This window comes from Capra hircus, chromosome 29 (genome assembly GCF_001704415.2).
Source record: "Capra hircus breed San Clemente chromosome 29, ASM170441v1, whole genome shotgun sequence".
Lineage (NCBI taxonomy): Eukaryota > Metazoa > Chordata > Mammalia > Artiodactyla > Bovidae > Capra > Capra hircus.
The window spans coordinates 44138050-44153549 of NC_030836.1; the positions used below are offsets into that span (position 1 = coordinate 44138050).

The following is a 15500-nucleotide window of genomic DNA, read 5'->3' on the forward strand; positions in this document are numbered from 1 at the left end:
AAGCTGGAATCAAGATTGCCGGGAAAAATAACAATAGCCTCAGATATGCAGATGATACCACCCTTATGGCAGAAAGTGAAGAGGAACTAAAAAGACTCTTGATGAACGTGAAAGAGGAGAGTGAAAAAGTTGGCTTAAAGCTCAACATTCAGAAAACGAAGATCATGGCATCTGGTCCCATCACTTCATGGGAAATAGATGGGGAAACAGTGGAAAGTGTCAGACTTTATTTTGGGGGGTCCAAAATCACTGCAGATGGTGACTTCAGCCATGAAATCAAAAGACACTTACTCCTTGGAAGGAAAGTTATGACCAACCTAGATAGCATATTGAAAAGCAGAGACATTACTTTGCCAACAAAGGTCCGTCTAGTCAAGGCTATGGTTTTTCCAGTGGTCATGTATGGATGTGAGAGTTGGACTGTGAAGAAAGCTGAGCGCTGAAAAATTGATGCTTTTGAACTGTGGTGTTGGAGAAGACTCTTGAGAGTCCCTTGGACTGCAAGGAGATCCAACCAGTCCATTCTAAAGGAGATCAGTTCTGGGTGTTCTTTGGAAGGAATGATGCTAAAGCTGAAACTCCAATACTTTGGCCACCTCATGCAAAGAGCTGACTCATTGGAAAAGACCCTGATGCTGGGAGGGGTTGGGGGCAGGAGGAGAAGGGGACGACAGAGGATGAGATGGCTGGATGGCATCACCAACTCGATGGACATGAGTTTGAGTGAACTCCGGGAGTTGGTGATGGTCAGGGAGGCCTGGCGTGCTGCAATTCATGGGGTCACAAAGAGTCGGACATGACTGAGTGACTGAACTGAACCGAACTGAAACTCCTGTTAGATGAATGCATTGAGGGGTGAGGTGGCACGGTAATAAGCATCATCTAATTACTGTCATTATTACTGTTATTAATATTTTCTGTGAAAGAGTAGAATGAATGAGTGGATGGTTGGAAAGACAGATCAACAGTGTGTCTAGGAGATGACTGCTTGCTGCCATTGCTCCTTGGGAGTTCTCAGCCAATCCCCCCATACCTTGGCATTTCCGGCCGCCTACCAGCCGATGGCCCTGGGGACAGAGGCATCGATAGGAGCCATTGGTGTTGATGCAATCACCCCCAATGCAGGCTGCAGGGAAGTCACACTCATTGATGTCTGTAGGGAATCAAAGGGGTGGAGAATCTCAGGGACAAAGCCCACTCACATGGCCTAAGGCTTCCGAAGAGCCCTGGGTAGGGCCCACACCCCATGGCCTATCTTGGATCTGGATGGGGGCTGGCCATGGGAGTGGTGGGCTTGCTCACAGTAGCCCCTGGGGTTGGGGCCTGGGCAGTGACGGTCTGGGACAGGGAGGAACAGGTCAGCCCCCCAGCGTGAGGTCTCCCCTCACCCTCGCAGCGGCTCCGGTCCCTTGACAGATGGTAGCCAGAGAGGCACTGACACTGGAAGGAGCCTGGCGTGTTGGCACAGATGCCGTTGTCGCACACGTCCCCAGCCTCACACTCGTCCACATCTGTGGGGCACAGGGGCTATCAGAGGGCTAGGACAGGGTGGTCCTGAGTCTCTGCTCCCCTCTTCCCACTCCTGCCCACGGCCTGGAGCACCAGAGCTGAGGCAGGTGGAGCTGGAGACAAGCACGGGCCCCTCACCCCGCCCCTGTGTGGCACACCGTGCCCTCATGACCAGGCCAGATGCTGGCAGGAACCCTGGGCCATTTCTGGTTCCAAAGAGCTCAGGCCTCCCCATCCTTCGTCCATTCTCACCTAACAATCCTCCGTGTCTGCCCGGGCTTCACTGGCCGCAGCTGCTCTGGCGGCTGCTCCCGCCCTTCCCCCACTGCCAGGGCTCCCTTTGAAAGTAAGCCCCCCTATATCTGCATTCTCACAGAGCAATTTCTCCCGCTTGTCCAGTAAAGGCACTTGGCTCTGAGAGCACGCTTCTGTGCAGTCCTTTCTGGGGGGAGCTGGTAGTCGCCCACACCCCAGACCCCTTCCAAACCCCGCACTTCCTGAAGGACACCTGGACCCCACCCCAGCCTCCCCCTCTCTACTGCCATCAGCACCCACCTTCCTAGCGCTTCTCCCTTTCCCTCTCTCTTTCTCTCCATCCTGGGCGTTTTCAACATCCATCTGGCCAGCCAGGCCCAGCCTCTGATGCAACAGTCCCTCCCTCGGTGTCCGCGACCTCCACTTCAACGCCAGCCACTCGCTCTCAGTACAAGGGACTGGGCGCTGCCCCGCCATCCCCAGGCCCGGGCGTCTCAGACGCGGCTCCCTTCGCACTGCCTCCGCTGCGCTCTCCGGGCCCCTCCTCACCTCCTCTCCCCAAGGGCCCCTGAACACCTCTCTTGCCTCCCCTCTGCTCTGGCAAAGCCAACGCCCTAGCCTGCTTCTCAGGATGCCGGGTGCTGAGTGCGGCTGAGGCCGGCCACCACGCGGAGCACCACGGGCCGCTCCACTCCCTGGGGCCTCCAGCTGGGCCAGAGCCTCGGCGTGGCCGCACCACCCTCTCCTCCTCTCAGGCCTTGACACCGGGAGGCCTGGGGAGCCCCATGCCCTTCAGCAGGTCCAGACTTGCGCCGTTCTCCTCAGCCCACAGCCCCCACCCCACTCGCCCTTCCTCACCCGCTGCCTCCGTCTTCTGGCCTCTCCTCAGGCCACAGAAGCTACCCCGCCAAGACCGCCTTCTCGTCTCGCTGGTTAGTTCTTAGTTACAAGGACCTCTCTACCGCATTTAGCGCATCCTCCTCTGCCCTCGATGCCTGCCCTCCCCAGCTTCTCAGCTAGTGCTCCCTGGGCCCCCCAGGGCCCCCGTTCCCCCATCTCCTGCTTCTAACCCCCTGCCTTCTGCCGACCTGGCAGTGTCCACGATGCTCCCCTCACTGAACTCACCCTCCTTGACTGCACCCCGAGGCTCCACAGCGCCCCCTGGTGTGCACCCCGAGGCTCCACAGCTCCCCTTATTGTTCACCCCGAGGCTCCACAGCCCACAGTTGCAAGTGGGTGTGTCTGGCCCAAGGCTTCCAATCTATACCGCCCGCTCTCTGTGGGCATCACCAGCTGAGAGACCCACAGGGACCACACACTCAACTGTCCAACAGGAAACTTAATGTCTTCCTTCTCAAACACGCCTCACTCCCAGGGACCCTATCCCAGTGAGCGGCACCCGCTGAGTCACCCAAACTAGAAACCTGGAGACCCCTTACTCCTCTCTCTTCTTCACCTTGACACCCAGTTAACAAGCCCAGGTAACTCATTTTAATACTTCTCTAATATCACATAGTCTCATGACCATCTTTGAGGCCACTATTATCACATCCGCCACTGTCTCTGTTCTGAGTCTCCGCCAGACCTCCAGTCCCTCTCCACAATGGGCATCAGAGAACTTTTATGAACAAATAGCAAAAGTCATTCTTCCCCTTAAAATGCTTCCTCCGCCTCCTCCTCAAAGTCGCTCAGTCGTGTCCGACTCTGCGACCCCATGGACTGTAGTCCATGGGATTCTCCAGGCCAGAATACTGGAGTGGGTAGCCTTTCCCTTCAGGCGCCTCCTAATACCTTCAGGGTGAAGCTCAACCTCCTGGGCAGGGCTTAGGTGGGCCCTTCAGGAGGTGGGGACCTGCCCTTCACCAGCCAGCCTCAGCCCCACCCCCTACTTACACCTTCCTTTCCCTGTACATTCTGCTGGTGTTCAGAGAGCCTGGCACGCTCTTCCCTCTCTCCTTTCTTTGCTTGGCTAACTCCTGTTGATCCTTTAAGACAACTCAAGCCTCCTCTTCTCCCAGTCCCCCTGAGGTTTCCCAGAAACACCCAGACTCCACTGAGGCCGACAGCCCTGCGCTCCACAGTCGGTGTCCACGGTTCTCCAGTTTCTCTGACTCTAATCCCTCAGCCCATCTCCTGACGCATAAGAAACATTATTCCCGGTGGGGGGACAATACTGACAGCCCCTTTCTTTTATATCTCTCCTACTAAATATTCAAGTAACTGTGCTTTGCAAATGCAGCTTCAAGCCTTGCCTCTTAAGATCCTTCCTACCTAGAAATTCCGCCGCCCCCTCCTGCGCCAGTTGCGGAGAAAGTGAGTGAGTGGGTCAGTGAAGGAAAAGTGCCTGCGAATTAGCTGTCTCCCGGCCGACAGATGGGGTGACCCGGTCCCCAACTTCGACGCTCGAGTAGGTGGCGGGACGCAGGGCGGGGAGGGCTGGCACTCACCCAGGCAACTGCGGCCGTCCTGCGCGGGCGCATAGCCCTGGGCGCACGTGCAGCGGAAGGAGCCTGGAAGGTTCTCGCACCAGCCGGGAGAGCAGGGATTGCCCTCGGCGCACTCGTTCACATCTGCGGCGGAGAAGGCTCGCCTCGGACCCCGCCCCACTGGACGAGGTACTGTGAGGGGATGGGAGACCCTCCTTCCAGGATGGGGGGGTCCCCAGCCCGGGGCGGGGGAAGCCGGGTTCTGGAGCCGACTCCCACGCCAATAGCCCCGCCCCATCACCGAGGCAACTCCCGAAGGGCCCCGCCTTCTTGTGATCGAAGCCCCACCCCACCCGGACCCCAGCCTCGCGCTCACCGCGGCAGGCCCCGCCCCCTTGGCTGCGGTAGCCTGGCAGACAGGCAATGCACTTGAAGCTCCCAGGTTTGTTCTCGCATTTGCTATCCGGGCAGGTGCTAGGGTCTCGGCACTCGTCGATGTCTGCACAGAAGGAAGGAAGAAAACTCGTTTGGGAACAACATTGCCGGCCAGGTGCTCAGGGGCCTCGGCAGGGCCTCCCTCTGTCACGGATCGACCAGGCGAAGCGGGCCCTCTGGGTTCCAGATCGAAACCTCCGAGAGGCCCAGGGCTGGGCGGAGACGGGAGTGAGGCCCTCCGCCCCCACCCCAGGCCGAGGCACCGCTGAGGACCCGCGTCGGTCCGGATGGGTCTTTCCCACCTTCGCACACGGGCGGTCGGGAGGCTTTAAGCCGGTAGCCGGGGTAGCAGTTGCACTTGTAGTGTCCCGGAAAGTTGATGCAGAAGCCGCCGTCGCCGCACAGGTGGGGCTTGGCGCACTCGTTCAGGTCTGAGCGGGAGGAAGGGGGCGCGAGGGGAGTGCAAGGCGGCGGAAGGGATGACATGCGGTCGGAAGAGCCCCTCGGGTCCGCCGATCCCGGGGCCCGCCCCCGGCCCTGGCCACGCCCCCGGCCACTCAGTGCTCACCCACGCAAGAGCGCCCCCCGGCGCCAACGTGCAGGCGGTAGCCTCGGTTGCAGTGGCAATTGTAGGAACCGCCGGTGTTCATGCAGATGCCCCGCCCGGCGCCGCAAGGCTCCGCCTCGCATTCGTTCACGTCTGAGAAGGGCGCGCGGATGGGGAGACGTCAGACGACGGTCGGGAGCCAGGGCCGCCGCCGCGCCACCCACTCTCCACGCTCACCCACGCAGTAGCGGTGCTGCGGATGCGACCGGTAGCCGGGATTGCAATGGCAGGAATAGTCCGAGGGTCCCGGGACGCACTCTCCGTGGCCACAGATGTTTTGGTTCAGTCGGCACTCGTCCGTCTCTGCCGGGGGCGCCCGGGGGAAAAGGGCGGCAGGTCAGGGGGGGCAGGCAGGGAGCAGTCACTTTCTGCCACATTCCCAGGGAAGAACTGGACACCCCATCACTCTCGACGCCGATAACTGAGCCTGGTCGCACTATGATTTCAGATCTCCGTACAGCCATCCCCCCATCCTAGGATTCCCTACACCTCCATCACAGATAACCGCAACATCACAATCCCCAAGTAGCCCCAAACCATGATCCCAGGTCCCTGGCATCCCCATCTCCTCAAGTTGAGGACCCTTGATACTTCTCTCTCCACTTACTATACTGTGACTCGAGTCACCTCAACACCTCAAACTCTGTAGCCTCAATCACACCAATATCCTCCAGACAAGCGAACCAACACCCCTTGCCTTAGAGACCTGCCCACCCCCGCCCCCATTCCAAAAGTTTTCCTCCCCCTCCCAAGGCAGGCAGGAGCTACTTTCCTGGGAACCCTGGATGGCACAGGTGATCAGACTCAGGAAGCCTCCTTACCTTCTTTCCTAGGATTCACAGTACTCCCTGCCTCCCACCTCTTCTTCCTTGTGGCCCCTCCCCTGAACCCTGCCCCAGAAAGCCCCAGGCAGCCCTGGCCTCAGGCTGAACTGCACTCCCTCCCAAACACACCTGGCCAGTGGGTTCTTGCAGGCTGTTCTCTCTGCTTAGAGTGCCTCTCTCTAGGCTCCTTAACACCCCGTCCTCTGATAAGTCTCCCCAAGTGCCTCTTTCTCCACATTCCCACAGTCCCCAGGCTGTCACTGGGTTATCCCAGCCTGTGCAGATTCCTGGGCAGCCACCTTCCACTAGGAGCTCATCTAGCCTCCAGTTTTCAATCAGGTTGGTGGCTTCCTTGTGGCTGGAGTCCAACCAGACATGGGCTTGAATCCAGCTCAACTGTGTGACCTGGGATCAGCTACCGAACCTCTCTTAGCCTCAGTTTTCTCATCTGGAAAATGAGGCTAACCATGCCCACTTCACAGAGTACAAGAAAGGTAAATGGTATTTAGTATGTAAAACTCTCCAGTCAGTGCCTGGCCCAGGGCAACTGTTCAGCCATAGCTAGCAATTATTATGATGCCCCAAACCATGCAGACACTTCCCACAGCCTTTGGGATCAAATCCAAGCCTCTTAAAGCTCCTTGAGCCGGCCCTCTCCTAGTTCAGAAACACTGATCTGTGTGTGGTTTCTCTCTTCTCCATGAAACCAGGGTTTCGTGTTTCCATGCCTTTGCCCAAACTTCTGCCCAAACCAGAATGTCCTTTTCCCCAACCTGCTAGCCCATTTCTTTCCCACATTTTGTCGTTAATTTCTAACACTCTTAAAAGCTCTGTTTAGAAAGCCTTCTCTCATTGCCATTCTACATATGATCTCAACACCCAGACTTCCTTCCTTCTTCTCTGATTTACTTTTGCATAGCCCTTATGAGACACACTAGATTTGGACTCATTGATCTGTTTGCTTTCTGTCTACTCCACAAGGACAGGGAATTTTTATCTGTTTTGTTTACTATTGTGTCCCCAGCACCTAAACAGTGCCTGTGCATAGTAGGTGCTCCGTAAATATTCATTGACTGTAAATGCCTTCAGACTGGCCTGACCATCACACCACCCGGATCAGTTGAGGGCAGAGAGGCGTCTCAGAGTGTTACACGCCGAGGCTTCCCCAGCCCCCAGCCCAGGGTCTGGCATACAGTAAGCCCTTGACGGTGTCAGCCCTTGGGGAAGGATTGGAGGGGGTGAGGAAGGAGAAACCCTAAGTTGGGGGCGTGGCTTACCTGGGGCGTGACCTAGGTGGGCGAATCTTACCTGTGACTTGAGTAGGGGCGATTTCCACCGCACTGCGGGACGGGGGCAAGTCGGGCAGGAACTGGGGCGGCGGGGGCCAGGAGATCAGTTCTGCGGGCAGCAGCACACGACCATTAGCGGGTGAGGAGATTGAGAGAGCCGCCCCTCTCCCCGCAGGTCACGGGGCCGGCAACTCCACAACCAGCTGCACCGCCCCCTGGTGCCTAAGCTGTGAACTTCCCCGGCAGTGACAGCCCCTGAGGACTGGTGCCCAGCTCACCCGGGTAGGGCCGGGCAGGAGATGTGGTGACAGTCGGGTGGCTCTGCTGCGCTGACTGCTCTTCAATCACTGGCTGCGGGCGACAGTAGCATGAACCCTCTGTGTCTCCTTGGCCTCCCTGCCCCTCCCACCTGGGTTCTTATACTCACTGAGTCTGTGCTCACCCCTGGAAGGGAAGAAGATGGGGCCATTAAGTGTTGGGCTGGGAGAAGGGAGTCAAGTCTGGGATTGGCAGTTGGGCATGTGTGGTCAGAGTCCCTAAGAGTTCAACGATCATGTCTCTGGGTCAAGCATCAAGAATTAGATCCTGATGTCTGGGAATGTTTTCATCACAGGTCAGTGAAGCGATGGCTGGAAAAGGTCCTCAGCTTGGGAGGTTATAGCCAGGGTCAAATCCCTGAGTCAGGGGTCAGAGGGTCAGATCTAGAGGCAGTATTTGAGCTGCATTAGTGCCCTGATCTGGAAATCAAAGGCGTCCTGGTGTCAGAGGATTGAACCTGGAGGGCAATAAATGATCAAATCCGGTGGATCAGGGATGACATCCTGGGCTTAGTTACAACACTGGTTAGGGGTCAGAGTGTCAACTCCAGGGGTCAATGCTAGTCTGGGATTAGGAGCTAGAGGTTAGACTCAGGTCCTAACTGTGGGTCAAGGGTCAAGGTATCAGTCCTAGGGGTTCTGCAACTGTCAGGAAACAGGAGGGATCGGGCCAGACCTCTCTCTTCCTCTGTGTCCTCAGGTGGTGGTGCCCGGCTGGGGCTCTCGGGCAGCTGCTGGGGCTTGGGTGGCCCATCAGGGTGCAGGAAAAGGGAAAAGTCACTTTCTCCCTGAATGGTGAGCGTCTGGTGGGAGGTGAGGATGTGGTACCCCTTCCCAGCTGGGCAGATCTCCTTGAAGGCAGCTGTGGCCAGAGCAAGGGGCAGACAAGTGAGCCCTTCCTGGAGAGGCAGGCTCACAGACAGCCCCCCAGCCCCAAAGGCCCCTGGCTCACCAGTGCCATCAGCTGGGCAGCGCTGGCACCTGGCACCCCAGGCCTTGCCGACACTGCAGCAGCAGAGTTGGCGGGTGAGGCGTGTGGTCAGGGGGTGCTGGCACTGGTGTTCAGGGCTCACCAGGCGGAAACACAGGCTCTTCTCCTCTGGCTTGTCTGCTGCAGGGGCCAGTCATGGGCATGGGCATCTGGGCCTGAATGCTGCCCACGTCCCTCTTCCCAGCTGCTCCAGACCTCACCTCTCTGGCACAAGAGGCCTTGATTCTCGTGTGGCCCCTGACCCCACATGACCCTGAATTCATTTGACCCCTGAAACCTGTATTATTCTGACCTCATGTAGTACCTGAAACTTCTGTGACCACTGAACCCGTTGATCCCTGATTCTAGCTGCTCTAGACTTGATCCCTCCCACTCAACAAGCCCTTGGTCTCATATGACACTGCCTTCTCATAACCCCTGACCCCATGTGACCTCTTACTCCAGATCTCACGAAACTCCTGAACCCACTGATCCCCGACCCCATCTGCTCTAGATCTTGCTCCTCCAGCAGTCAACCCTTGACCCCACTCTGACCTCTGTGACCTCTGATCCTTACTGTTTGGAGCCTTACCCTCCACCCATACTTGGTGACCTCCAAGGACCCCCGACTCTCACCGATGCACTGTGTGCGGGAGGGGCCCAAGCTATGGCCAGGTGGGCAGACACAGCGATAGGAACCAGGGTTGTTGAGGCAGTCACCATGGCGACACATGCCTGGCATCGCACACTCATTGATGTCTGTAATAAGTGAGAGCTTGGTCCCTCCAGGCCAGGGCCACAAGGTGACAGCGACCTGCTCCAGGAACCTCAGGGTTCTACCCCAGCCCTGCCTCCTCCCCCCCCACCCAGTGACAAATGGCCCATACCCTGGCAGTGTGTGCTGTTGAGCCTCTTGTAGCCCTGGGGGCAGTCAGGGCCCATCTCCCCACGTACAGGCCCTGGCTTCTGCACCCCTGTGTCTGTGGAGAGAGGAGAGCATGGCAGGAGAGGACACAGGGGCTGCAGAGAGGGAAGGGACGGCACTGGGTGGGGGAGTGGGGTACTGAGGGGACCCGGGTGGGAAGTGAGAGGCTCAGGCTGCAGGGCTGGGAGGGGCTGGAGGGTGTGCCCCGTGGGGAGGGGCAGAGATCTCATCGAGCCAGGGCACTCACACTGCAGCTGGGGGCACTTGTGGCACTTGCTCTGGCCCCAAGCGGTGCCGATGCTCCCGCAGCAGTCTTCCTGCTTGGTGAGGCCCGGAAGGGGGTTGCTGCCACACTAAGGAGAAGAGCGTGGACAGGGGTGACAGGCTGCCCAGCCCCCACCTGGCCTCCCTCCTCGGGCCCTTTTCCTCCTCTCCCCACTCAACCTGCAGGACACCCCCCCAGTTCTGAGCAAACCCGGTGGATTGGAACAGGGCGGCCCTGAGAGGCGTCTGGGGTTCACTCACTGGCTGCTTGGGCAGCGTGTCCTGGAAGCAGCGGCCCAGGGGCTTCTGGGTGGGTGGCCGGGGATGCGGGGGCTTGGGGTGCGGCAGCAGGTGCTGGGAGGGGGCCGGGCCCTCGGCGTTGGGTCCTTCGATGCGGTGCACTTGGACCGAGGCCTCGGGCGGGTGGTGGACGCGCACGTTCACCACGGGGGGCGGGGCCTGCACTGGGGGGCGGGGCACGGCGGCTTCAGGGCTGCCCCGCAGCGCAGGTGGCGGCGCGAGCTCCTCCAAGGCTGGCCCCGCCCGGGTCCTGCCCACCCCCTCCAGTGCCCGCCCACCTCGGCCTCCCGGGGTCTGCCCAAAGCCTGGTACCTTCCGCTGAGATCTGTCCTGGCCCGAGGGGCACCAGAAAGGTCGCATGCTGGGCAGGGGGCCCCTCCCCGGGCCCTGGCGGATCGGCGATCACCTGGACCGCGTACATGGCGTGCTTGCTGGCCACAGACTCGCCCTCTGGAGCCAGTGCGCCCGTGGACAGGGCCCCGGCCCGGCCAAGACCAGGGCCTGAGCCGCCAGCGCCTCCGCCAGCTCCTCCAGCCGGCACCTGGCAGAAGCGACCCGTGAAGTCCGGGGGACACAGGCACTGGTTTCGCGAGGAGCACTGGCCGCCGTTCATACAGGGCAGGGGGCACACCACTAGGGAGGAGAGGTGGGTCAGGGCTCAGGCAGACCCCTGTGGCCAGCGCCCAAACCCAGTCCCTCACCCACATCCTGTCTCTTCCCTCCTCTCCTCCCTACTTCCAAGCCACCCACTGGTTCTGTCCTCCCTGGGAAGCTGGCCTTAGTAACACATCAGATACACACACATGCTACCCTCTAGGTCCCCCAACATCCTTATACCCTAGGGGCCACTGGCATCTTGAACTTGCATACTATCTAGGAGACCCTGTGCCAGCTGCGTGACCCTGAGCGACTGACTTCCCCTCCCAGGCCTGTGTCTTCATCTGTAGGGCGGTCCCATCTATTAAATGAAGCAAGGCCTGTCCAAAACTCTGCACAGTGCCTAGTACACAGAGGGTGTTTAATAAGCAGTAGCAGCTGATGATGATGGTGATGGACTAGCCTTTCCCTCCCCTTGGGTCTTTCCTGGACACCCAGTCTCTATCTGGTGCCTCCTCCTTGCCCCCCAGTCCTTCCCCTGACTCAGCCCTCTCTGGGCTCTCCCTCCCTCTGTTCAGCCGTCCCAGGGCCCTCACCTCACCGCTGCCAACTTGAGCTGTACTCTGCTGGGACCTCTCTTAAGCAACTCCACCCAGGGGACCCTGTCAGAAATCAGCATTCTGCCTCCCCACCTCTTCTTGGCCTTGGACCACCACTGGGATCCCTGCCTGCCCAGTCATTCATAACTGAGCCTTGAGGCTCCAGTCTCCCCTGCTCCCACCCCAGCCAGTTCCGGCCTCTGTAATGTCTCATAATCCATCTTCCCTCCTGCCCATGTCCCCTGCCCCTCCCCTGCCTGTCCACATTCCAAGCACCCCCAGAGAAACTTAGTCGGGCAAAGCTCCGGCACAGTCACAGCCCTGCTCCAGCTAGCTTCCCTGCCTGTTCTCGGTGGCCCAGAAGGAACCTTCTTTCGGCCCATCCCCATCTGCTCTTTCCATGTGCACCCTACGCTCCAGGACTCATCTCCTGTTTCCTACAGACGTGCCACATCTTCTGCTTCCCTTCCTTGACCCATGCCATTTCTGCCCACTCAGAGCCTAGTCCCCATCTGTGCATATTCACATCATATCCTTCCAGCCCCTCCCCCAGGAGGAGAGCCCTTCCTCACATCCCACCCACCCTCTGCCTCAGCTCTGGGTGCCAGAGGAGGTGCTGGGGGAATGAATGAAGGAGTGAACTCAGGGAGCTGATGGGATGTCTGTCTGTCTGTCACACACTCACATCTGAAATCCAGCCTCGGGGACCTGCGCTTGTGCACCAAGCCCAGCCCCTCTCTAGCCCCTCCCCCAGGACTGCCCTCACTTGCCAGGATGGGGAGGTGGGGGTGCTGCCCCCTGGACACCTGGAGGGCCTCAGAGGGATGGCCCACATGCAAGGCCACCAGGGCCTGGCTACGAGCAGCCCAGCCCAGCCCAGCCCATCCTGCCTGGCCTCTGGGGGCCAGACTCTCAGGGCAGAAGGGGTGTGTCCTGGGCTGGAGGAGGCAGGATCCTCTCCTTCCTGCCTCCCAGTGAGTCACCCACAGCGGTGAGGGTGACCTCCCGGTGACACCCGCCCACAGTGGCCTGGGCACCGAGCCTGAGGGATGTGGGCAGCACGGATGGAGACAGCAGCCTGGGCAGGATGGCCGGGGGCTTGGGAGGCCAGGCCCAGGGACGCTCACATGCACAGTCATCTCATCACACACACACATGCACAGACTCATTCTGACACCAACACAGGCTTACATAAACACTCCCAAAGTCACTGCAGACGTGCACCCAAGATAACACAGAGAAACCTGTACTTGAGCCCAGTGTGCCAGCCCAAAGCCCGGGCATACCCCTGCGTGTATGCCATGTGCAAGCACATGTGCACACACAGACCCACACACACATCTTATGAGAAGCGTGAGCCACATCTGATCTGTAGTGGCTATGTGAGTATAGGAGTGTGTAAGAGGGGCTGTTTTGCCGGTGCCATCGTGGGCCTGGCCTAATTACCCTGTCCGGGAGGGTAATTACTGTTGGGACGCCTCCCCCAGCCTGGCCCACAGGGCCCTGTGGGAGGAGCGCTGAGCCCCAGGCCTGGCCCCTTGGAGTTTTCAGGGTTTGGGGGGCTGGAGGGAGACTCTGAGGTGGAACTGTTCAAGCTTCTGGGGGAAGCACAGATGGAGCATCAGAAAAAGGAGAGACCGAGGACCCAAGCCAGCCCCTACCTCCAGGCCTGCTCCCCACTTGTTAGGCCTCAACGCCCCTCCCCTCTAAGACCTCTCCAGTAACTAATTCCCTCACTCCCAGCCTGAGCTTGGCTCCTCCTCCCAGGGAATGCAGGTGTCTACTGCTGGCAGGCCCTACTTAAGACATTTTCAAAAGACTTTTCCTGTTTCTTCCAGCGAGTCTGTTTCTAGGGGGAATACTTAACCCTCCTCTGAGACCTGCGCCAGCTGGCATCCCTGCAAAAGCCCCTGCCTGTCGACCTCGACTCCCTCTCAGAACCCAGCACTTTCCTAGAAGCCTGTGCCATCCAGGGCGCCAGCATGACCCCACACCTTAGGCCTCAACCCCAACCCGAAGCTGTGAAGTCCAGGCTTCCACACAACCCTCCCAACTCCCGCCCCAGCACTCCAGCCTCCCAAGGCCCCTGAAGCCCCTGGGTCCCGCGGCCCTCCGGTTCCGCTCTCTGAACCCACGGTCGCCAGGGTCACAAGGCCTCCGCTGCCATGTCTCCCACGTGGGCTCCGGGAGCTGGCCTTCCCCGCGCCCCCCGCCCGCGCCCCCGGCCCTCACCCACACGGAAGCCGGAGCCCGTGAGCGTGTCGGTGCTGTGGCCGTTCTCTCCGATCAGCGTCATGTTGGAGCCCTTCTGACAACTGTCCCGGCACTGGCCCTTGAGACAGGTCCGCTTGCAGATCACCGGCGCAAAGACCACCTTGAAGCGCTCGCGGGCCAGCGCCCCGCCCCCGCCAGCGCCCCTCTCGCCCGCAGGCCCCCCCTCGGCCCCGCCGCCCGGGCCCAGCAGCAGCAGCAGCAGCAGCGCCAGCAGCCCCGCCGCCCCTGCCCCGCGCATCTCAGGGGCCAGGCCGCCAGCAGCCCCACGGGGCCCGGGCATCCGGGGCCGGAGGACCCGGGGGGGCGCACCCGGGCGGGGGCGATAGTCCCGACGCCCTAGGGGGATAAGCAAGCCGGGAGCCCCGGGAGAGGCGCAGAGAGGGCAGCGAGGGACAGGATGGGAGGAAGCGCGGGCGCGGGCCCAGTGAGAGGCAGAGAGATGGAGGCTGGACCGCGGGGAGCCCAGAAACTTCCACTGCCCCGGGAAGGAGCCCAGCCACGAGCTGGGGCCGGGGGCCTGCGGAGGCCCCAACGTGAGGCCGGAGCGAGGAGGCCGGAGCAAGTTGAGGCGGAGAGGAGGAGCGAGGGGAGAGGAAGGCCGGGCGGCCGGCCCGCTCCGCGCCTCCCCCGGCCGGGCTGGGCTCCCGCGGCCGCCGGGAAGCAGGGAGCGCGCGGGGCGGACGCAGGGAGAAGTGAGCAGTTGTTTTCCCTGGCTGGAGCGCGGCGCGGCGGCGGCGAGGGGGGCTGGGACGCTGGCCCCGGGCCAGGGAGACAGTTTTTTTCTGTTTGAAGCGTCGTCGCTGCCGCCTGGGGGAGCGAGGGTGTGCGGGCGGGTGGAGGCTGGGGGGGGGGCGGTCCCCACCCCAGATGCCCGCCCCGCCGGAACCCGCCGCCGCCGCGCTGGGCCCGCTCCAGCGAACCCTCACCTGGGACCGCTGGCCGCCCCGCCAGATTCCTCCGGGCGGGGCCGGGAGGCCCGCGCCCACCTCCGCCCCGCAGCATCCAAGTGGGAAACCGAGGCTGGGGGAGGAAGATGGGCCGGGCCTGGGGGTCGCGCGGCTGGTAGGAGGCCAGGTGGGGCTGGAACCCAGGGCTCCCAGCCCTGGCCCAGCCTCCTCTGCACATGCGAGGGTCTCACCACCCCTCAGTCACTTCTCATGAGTACCGGTCCACCCCTGCCCACTAAGACTCAAGGAGGGGGTACCCCTTCACCAGGCCCTCAGTGGGGTCCCAGGAAGAAGTCCATGAGGTCCTGAAGAAGAGTAGATAGAACAAAGTTTGAAATCCAGCTTGCCTGCCAACCCCCAGTAAATGGCTTCCCGGTGCCCACCCTGCCCCCGCCCCTTCTCCTTGTCTGGCCGGGCTGGCTGGGCTGGCTCTGGGCCTCAGACACTCTGGAATCGCCAAGGTCTGAGCTCAGGGCCTGGCCCCCTTCCCAGGCTAACAGCCGGGAGGAGGGGAGTGATGCCTGAGGGCCTGGGGCTGGGGAGGGGCACAGCCGGGCCCCAGGGCAGGGGCTGGCAGGGACTGGGGAAGGGCCCTGAGTTGGGTCAGGGCTGGAGAGGAGCCAGGCCAGCCCACTGGTCTGGAAGGGAGGCCCTCGAGGGCTGCAGTGGCCTGATGCCCAGGCCATATCACCGGGTGCCTGGCCAGGGGGGACCCCCGATTCAGTCTCTGACTCACAGAACTCAGCAGGGGGTGAGTAGGACCAGGGTACCTCCAGAGCGGGTCACAGCCAAGACAGGGTGATACCCTCTCTCTGAGGGGAACAGGGGTTGCTGTCTGAGGGAAAGGGGGTTCAGGTACGTGACTTGAGGTACACCTGTGTAAGGAGCTCATGGCTTTAACTTTGAGGGTGGGCTTATTTGGGGTGACTGAGGGAGACTTTTTCATGGACCCCTGCCCAAAT

General features: G+C 60.8%; 1 protein-coding gene across 5 annotated transcripts in view; it reads right to left on the reverse strand.

Moving 5' to 3' along the window:
* Positions 1-14367, reverse strand: part of LTBP3 (latent transforming growth factor beta binding protein 3) — a 20723-nt gene extending 6356 nt beyond the window's left edge. Inside the window, exons 1-18 of one of the 5 annotated variants that reach the window (XM_018043212.1) lie at positions 13550-14367; positions 10434-10754; positions 10083-10285; positions 9805-9910; positions 9520-9612; positions 9269-9391; positions 8615-8773; positions 8339-8524; positions 7773-7789; positions 7624-7696; positions 7365-7454; positions 5410-5535; positions 5194-5325; positions 4928-5056; positions 4567-4689; positions 4212-4334; positions 1389-1511; positions 1034-1153 (exon numbers count right to left, since the gene is read on the reverse strand). In XM_018043212.1, coding sequence (XP_017898701.1) covers positions 1034-1153; positions 1389-1511; positions 4212-4334; positions 4567-4689; positions 4928-5056; positions 5194-5325; positions 5410-5535; positions 7365-7454; positions 7624-7696; positions 7773-7789; positions 8339-8524; positions 8615-8773; positions 9269-9391; positions 9520-9612; positions 9805-9910; positions 10083-10285; positions 10434-10754; positions 13550-13871 — 2569 coding nt within the window. In that variant the 5' untranslated portion in view covers positions 13872-14367. Of the gene's footprint in view, positions 1-1033; positions 1154-1388; positions 1512-4211; positions 4335-4566; positions 4690-4927; positions 5057-5193; positions 5326-5409; positions 5536-7364; positions 7455-7623; positions 7698-7772; positions 7790-8337; positions 8525-8614; positions 8774-9268; positions 9392-9519; positions 9613-9804; positions 9911-10082; positions 10286-10433; positions 10755-13549 lie in introns of all 5 variants that reach the window. The other 4 variants (XM_018043210.1, XM_018043209.1, XM_018043213.1 and 1 more) reach the window with 4 other exon arrangements.